Consider the following 8,117-nt stretch of genomic DNA (forward strand, 5'->3'; position numbering starts at 1 on the left):
TAATAAATTTACTTGTTTAATCAAATATATATCAACCTTAAAAATACAAAATAAAATTATTTTGTTTAATTTTTTACCTTTATTTCATTAAAATAAATTATATATTTAAATAAAAAGTGTAATTATTTAATCTAAATAATTTTTTGAATAAATATACCTACTCTAAAAAATTTCAATGATCACAAAAACCTTAAAAACAAATTTTCATTTTTGAAAACTTAATACAAAACCATAAAGTCATTTTACAGAATTTCAAATTTTCATAATGTAAATTTGTATTGATAAAAAACCATAAAAATCATTTTACAAAATTTTTAAATAATTATTAATTTAATGAAATATCAGAACAAATGACACCACGATGCAGCTGTTCATCGAAACCTTAAAACCATTTGCCTTTTTAAGTAGGTGCTGCTATTGATTCATCGACGCATAGGACACGCTGCTTATTTGGAAAAACTCAGTGGCAGTGTCCCTTTTTGGAGGGTAGCCCATCTAGGTTGCCTGAGGGCAGTGAGCAGTTCCTTTTGGAAGGCAATGAGCTCCGATGGTGGTTTTAATCACACGCCTGGCAATAATGGCCAGATCGAATTAGACAAAATCATGATTTTTGTCAAAATATTTCTTGTTCTGCTTGTACTCGTGATTTCGCTATGCGTTAATGGCAGATGGATTTGGACTTGGGTAAACTCTGCTACATTTGCCCGAGCGAGATCCGAAGAACGGGAGAGGCTGCACAATGTGGGATTGGATTCTGCGGTATTAGAGACGCTGCCCAAGTTTGTGTATCGATCACACAATTTCACGGATGGGTTAGAGTGTTCAATATGTCTGTGCGAGTTGCAGGAGAATGAGAATGGCCGGACTCTGCCCAATTGCAAACATAGATTTCATGTGGACTGTATCGGCATGTGGTTTTTCTCGCATTCCACTTGTCCCCTTTGCAGAACCGGCGCTCAACCCCAACAACCAATTTTGGGATCCCCTAGAGTAGGGCAGGATTCGGCTACAATCCCCTCACCAATGGCTTCAGGAATCCATCCCAATCTGACTTCGGAGGAAGGACAGACCGCAAACTCTGAAGAAGAATATGATCCGGAGAACCCACCAAATATACAGGTTCGAGAATGCTAGGTGGAATCGATCGTCCGGCATAGAGCCAGTAGATTCTAGGAACCATATTAGTCATACTATATGATCTCGATTGTGATGTATCGTTCTATCATTCTTTTTAATGGTATACCTGAGTAAATTCTGCCGCAAAAGCAACAGAAATGGGTTCTGGTTGAATTTTGCATTTGATCCATCTGTTGTTTTCGGTTCACGTTTTTATCGGATACAAATCAACGTTATTTAATTATATTGCATGGAAAGATTCTTATTCTTATTTATAATTAATGTTTTGTTCTCTAACATTTTGAAGAAGCGTAGACCTTTTCATTTTTGAGTCACTCTAACATTGAATAAGACTTTTTGACATACTGAAGTAACACATGCCGAGGTTAACCGGTCAATCGTACTACCTCTGGTTAACCTTTGACACCATTGCAATGGAAGAAGGTACAAAACAATTTGAAGGTTCAACATAGCATATTTATGACCGAAGAAAATCTTCCAAAACTTATTTAACAATAATATGCAAACTACTTTTTAAGGAGAATAAGTGATTTATAATCTAACCAGATATAAGGTTTACATCACTTGCTAAGTGTTTTAAATATATATATATATATATATATATATATTTAAAATTTATTTTTATATAAAAATAAATATTATTGAATATTTGTCGCAGCCAGAGGTGCTTTATAGTCCAGTATGTTGTAGATATCAGAGAAACATGTAAACGTAAACGTAAATGTAAACATTTAACATTTTTTATTTTAAAAATCAATATAAATAAAGAGGTTTATGAATACTCAAAAAATTAAGTATGATAAATAAATAAAAATATAAATAAAGTGGAGGTATGGTAAATAAATAAAACCGCTTTTTATATTTAGTCCATAAATCCCTTTATATTTAGGAAGACTAGAAAAAAAGGTTTATTTAGGTGAAGGCTATGGAGCAAATATCATTTTAATACCATGGGCCAAATACCATATTTATAAAAGAGGTATGGTAAGTTAATGCAAATATAAATAAACCAGAGGTATAATAAATAAATAAAACAATTTTTTATATTTACTCTATAAGTCACTTTATATTTACGAACACTCAAAAAAGAGGTTTTATTTAGGTGAAGCATATGGGCCAAATTATTATTAATACTATGCAAAAAACATTATTAACCCTAATATTAATATTAATAAAAATCAAAATGGCACATGTTATTGACCCATGGTATTGAGAATCAATGGTATTGACCCATGGTATTCAGGTGGAATGTAGCCTATTTAAATAGGGAATTAAACCATGATAGATCCGTCTTTACTCTGGATCTACTAAACCCTCAAAAAATTCAAATACAATGATATGCAAACTAGCATAGAGTGAACAAATATTTGATCTCTGGGCAGTTGGTAGATCGAAAATAAAAATAAATATATGTTGGTTATTTCTATTTCATATTTCTTTGGTACTCTTAAAAAACTCTAAAATTAAATATAATGCATATAAATATTGTTTATTACATTTGATTTTTTATTCTTCTCTCTCGTTGATTGCAATAAAAAATATGATTTTTTAGTGAAGACAAATGGCATCCATTACTATTGATTTTTTATCATTCTTTGTTGTTTATTGGAGAAGAAAAATATTTTCTCCATATGGACAAGGATTTTGTATTTTGGGGAATATTTTGCAGTTTGCATTTGAATTGTTTTCTCATTGTTACATAATGGTGACTCATGTTTATCGTTAATTCGTAATTTGCAGAATATTATGAAAAAAATCTATGTTTTGTTGTTTAAAAGTTGATCACGAGCTGAGGAAATTATCGAAACAACACATAGGAAGAACACCGACTAGAAAAAAAATACTTCGTATTGCCAAGAGAGATTGCCCCATCCTTTCTGCTCATCAGTTTCCAAATCCCTCACAAGGAACTAACCATCTTCAACCTACCATAAATTGATTTGAAAGAAAGTCCTTGAATAGAAAAGCGTTCTTAATTTGCAGTATAACGTTAAGAGTCTCACATTGTTATTGAAGGTTTACCTTGATGAAAATCAATTTTTTTACATAAGTTTGGTTGACAAATTACTTTAATTTTTAATTTTAAATTTTTTTACATGATATTTAAAACAAGTTGTGTTTGAGAATTAAGAGTGTTTCATAAATGTTTTTCTTTTTTTTGCTAAAGCAAGAGTCGGTCCTTCTATTATCTTGTCACTCAAAAATATGATACATAAAATACATCATACCCAAAGAGGAAGAGAGCCAAAGACCTAGGAATCACTTCAATCTTTGGGGAAAGAATCAACTACTCGAGAACAACACAGACTGCTTCCACCACCCGAACCTCGGACCAAGGTCAAGCGGTCAAGGGTCAGAATGGAACAAAATCATTTTAACCCGACAAACTTTGCGTGGATCTGAGGAGGTGAATAGTGACTATAAAATAAAGATTTTGGGTCCGCGAGGGAATACCCAGAACCACTGACCAGCGCAACAAATCATAGCCCTTGATCTACATCTGCAAGATCCAACGGCCGAGGGAAATATCGGGCGGAGAAGAAGCCGGAGGAATACCCACCCGATGAAGGCGGTATTCTCTCTCCTCCGAAAGCCACGTGTTGATCTCTAAGTGGCATCAGAGACATTTCTAATATACCACTTCAGGTTTTGAGGACACCTGATAACATGTAAACTGCTTGATGCCTTATAACCTGAAAACCACTTGACGTCTGATAACTGCTCGACGCCAAATAACCGCTTGACACCTAATAACCACTTAACCCCTGAGAACCACTTGACACCTGATAACTGCTTGATGCCTGATGACTCTGCACTGCTGCCATCCATTCCACTGAGCCACCCAATTGAACCTATGTCTTGCAGTTTAGAGTAGATCATCACCATTTTTCTGACTGCTTGCTCAACTGCAAAACCCACGAGTAGGCAACCTGAGGTATCCCACTGCGAGGCCTGACTGTGCCAAAGCTCCGGTTGAGATACAATCAAACCCTTATCGGCCATTGATTATAGGTCAACTCGCAGATTCCCTTGCATGTGCTGATAATGCTCCTTGTCTGTGAGTGCCAGAGTGTGGCAGATCTCAGGAAGTTGTCCTGTGGATATCGACTCCCATAAGCAGCACTTGTTGTCTTTTGTGCATCTCACCCCTTCATTAGCGAGCCAGTCAGCTACTTTATTGGCATCTCTACACACATGCACAAAACTAAGAGTTCTAAGAATTCTTAGGTGTGATTGAATGTGGTAATAAACCTGCAAAAGTCTCCAGTATCTCGAGAATTTGTAAGGTGTAGTACCCATGCCTAGCCGCTTGACCGACATAATTATTAATTCCAAGTCAGCCTCAATGATTGTATTATGTAAATTGAACTCCATCAAAATCTCTAAGCATTGTTCAATGGCCATGAGTTCAGCCATATTGTTAGTGGCCCTCCCCATATGACTGTGAAAGATGACTTTTAAGTTGCCCTCTTCATCTCTTATGATTCCTCCATAGCCAGTGTCCCGAGGGTTACCTTTTGAGGCTCCATCTATATTGAATTTTAAAATGCCTTTGGGAGGGGGTTGCCAAAAATCCTTTCCTACTAATATTCTATTTGTTGTCTTGATTGTTCCCTGAGGGACGAGACACTGGAGTCCCAATAGTTCTAGGATGTGAGTGTCCCGATGACTCGGGGGTTTCTCAGGAGGTTGCTTCCGATGGACATTGACAGTTTCTTTGGGCTGTTTTAGGATTTGAGATATGATACCTTTAGTTGAGCCAGTTTTATCTTTGAAGATCCTATTGTTATGTTCTTTCCAAACATCCCAGATCAAGAATCCTGGAATCAGAGCCCAGGCTATGTTTACTATCTCATTGTCCGAGAAGTCCTTCCTCCAATTCTTTAAAGTGTCAGTGATGTCACTTTCGTTCTTGTCTGTCTGCTTGAATATACCAGCTACTCACTTCTATAAGGTCGAGGTGAAAGAGTAGAGGTTGAGAAAGTGATCTATAGTTTCTTCCTACAGTCCACATAATTGGCATCTTGATGGCTCAGCAAAACCTCTCTTTCTAAGATTTTCCCAAGTTAGAATCTTTCTATGCTGGACCAACCACCTGAACATTTTGATCTTCATCCAGTGTGGGTTGTTTCATATGTCTTTCCATGTCTTATCAGGGCTTGGGTAGTTAAGCCCCGTGGCTATTCTTTTGGCTTCTTTGAGGTTGAAGATGCCCTCGTTGTTTTTACCCCATCTTAGTAGATCATTCGACGTAGAGGTTAAAATTTGTCTTTTCTCCATAATAGCTTTCAGCACTTTAGCTTGGGTCTGCAAGGAGGTTTCTTCACTATAGTCTGGTACCTTCCAAAACCTCCATTGACTATCCCTTGACTGATCTTAGTAATCACATACTTTTTTCAGTCCTTTGTTAATGGTACCGATTTTGATAATGTTCAGTCCTTCTCTACTGAGGTTATGTTCCTGCTACCAGTTGTCCTCCAAAAACCATGCAAGCTTCCCATCTCTGATCTCCCAGAAACTGTGTTTACGAACTAAGGCTCTATTTTCCCACGCCTTGCTCCAAATGTGGGAACCTCTGATGTGGCCTGTCATTCTGATGTGGTCCGTTTCTTGCCAATCCCTTACATATTTTTGTTTCCAGAGTTTAGCCCAGGGGTTTCTTATTTCCTTTAGCCATCTCCACCAAAGTTTTGCCCCCAAAACTTTATGTAGAGTGTCCGGATCATGGAGACCAAAATTGCCATGGGTTTTGGGTTTACAGAGCTTTTCCCATGTTACCAGAGCCCATTTCTTTTTCTCTTCCCCTTTAACCCAAAGAAAATCCCTTTGAATGTTCCTGATTTGTTGTAATACTCCTATTGGTGCCCGAAGGGTTGATAACATGAAGATTGGAATGGTTTGTACCACTGATTTTGTGAGAACTAACCTCCCAGCTAAATTCAAGGATCTGTTTGTCCATTTGTTGACTTTATCCTTCAATTTATTGATTACAGACTCCCAGATTTCCTTGCTCTGCAATTTGTTAGTGAGGGGTATTCCCATATATTTTGAGAGAAGATGATCCCTTTGAAATCCTAGAATTCTGGAGACATTTCTTTGAATTGAAATATCAGTATTGAAAAAGAAAACTTTAGACTTTGTGAGGCTTACCTTACTACACATGGCCATTGCGAGCTCGTACAAATTTTGTTTGAAAGCTTTGGCTTTCTTAACTGTTGGTGTGCCCTGCAACATAGTGTCGTCCACAAATTTTTGATGTGTCAATGTGTCCCCATTCGGAGTGAGTCTAAGTCACTGGATTCTTCCTTCCTCCTTGGCTGAAATGATTGCATTGCCCAATCCTTCAATCATGAGTATCAAGAGGAAGGGGGAGAGAGGATCTCCTTGTCTAAGGCCTCTTGATGGCTTGAAGGTTCTGGAAGGAGAGCCATTAAGAAGAATTGAACAACTGGCAGTGGTGATGAGAGCCATTACCCATCTTATCTAGTTATGGTCGAAGCCATATGCTTTAAGAACTTACCTTATATAAGACCAGCTTAGCTTATCATAACCTTTCGCTATGTTCAGCTGTATTGTCATACCTGCTTGCTTATTGGTCCTGAGGGAATGCATCACTTCATGAGCTTGAACTATGTTATTGAGAATTTGTCTACCTTCCACATAACTAGTCTACTCTTCTGACACAAGTGTTGGAGGAAAGGGTTTGAGTCTGTTAGCAATCACTTTGGAAATGATTTTATACACCACATTGCATAAAGCTATGGGTCTAAATCTATCTGGAGTCATGGTTTTTTGCTGTTTTGGGATTAAGACTATGAAGGATTCATTAAGCGCTCTCAAAACTGATTCTGATTTTCTCGAGTCCTCCACCACCTCCAGGATGTCATTTTATACTATTTCCCAGCAAGTTTTGAAGAAGTCTACATTGAAACCATCAGGGCATGCAGCTTTCCCATTATGCATCTCTTTGATTGCTTCATTGACCTCTTCCTCTGTTACTGGCATATTAAGATTATAATTGTCTTCTCTGGTTACCAGTTTTGGAATATGCTGAGTAAAACTTTTAGTAAATATAGATCTGTCTTCCATGGTCTTCTCTGCGATACTTTGGAAATATTGGACCAGAACCACTTCCATTTCTTTGTGGGTATTTTCTCTATACCATAAGGATCTATAAGTTTTGTGATTCTATTATGAGCTCTGTGTTCCATGGTAGACTTGTGAAAGAATCTGGTATTTCTCTCCCCTTTCTTAATCCATTGCACTTTGGATTTCTGTCTCCAGAAGATTTACTTCTATTGGCATCTGTTGTCCCATTCTTGTTGAAGTGAGTCTGCTTGCATTTTCTTTTCCTCTGAGAAGCCTTCTATGATGAGAATTTGATTAATTTCCTATAGTTTTCTTTCCACTTCTCCCTTGGCTTTGAATATATTTCCAAACTCATTGTTATTCCATTCTTTGAGCTTTCTCTTGATGTGTTTGAGTCCTTGATTTAGGAGGAACATTTTTGTGCCTTGGTGGGTATTTCTTCAGCCCACCACTTTCCAATTTTAGTGATGAAATGAAGGTGAGTAAGCCAGACATTCTTGAACCTAAAAGGTCTGTTCCTTGGGGTTCCAATAAAGGAAGCTTCCAGCTGGATGGGCCAGTGGTCCGAACCTCTGAAAGGGAGGATGAAAGCAATCATGATACGGCCAGTGAGAAGGAGATCCTCTGAGATTATGAATCTATCTAATCTCGAGGCTACTTGGGAAGTTCCTCCTCTCTTTTTGTTCCATGTGAAGATGCCATTTGTTGTGTCCATATCCACCAATCTCATATTGTTAAGGAAGTTCTGGAAGGCTATCGAGTCTCTACCTAGTGATCTGGTCCCTCCTTTTTTCTCTGTGAGAGATGTGATCATATTAAAGTCCCCTCCTAGAATCCAGGGCACTGCTGGATGTCTCTCTCTCAGCTCTTTCAAAGAGGTGAGGAGCCTG

At 37.5% G+C, this 8,117-nt stretch overlaps 1 protein-coding gene across 1 annotated transcript; it reads left to right on the top strand.

Annotated features, from left to right (window-relative positions):
* The first annotated feature begins 537 nt into the window (after positions 1-537).
* On the top strand, positions 538-1,134 carry LOC149161630 (RING-H2 finger protein ATL64-like). The gene has a single exon (XM_089434947.1). It carries the CDS (start codon positions 538-540, stop codon positions 1,132-1,134), a length of 597 nt encoding a protein of 198 aa, XP_089291073.1.
* Positions 1,135-8,117: the final 6,983 nt, after the last annotated feature.

The sequence above is a fragment of the Pinus tabuliformis genome, chromosome 5_2 (assembly GCF_031772625.1).
Source record: "Pinus tabuliformis cultivar Carrire ecotype Pingquan chromosome 5_2, CPIR1, whole genome shotgun sequence".
Lineage (NCBI taxonomy): Eukaryota > Viridiplantae > Streptophyta > Pinopsida > Pinales > Pinaceae > Pinus > Pinus tabuliformis.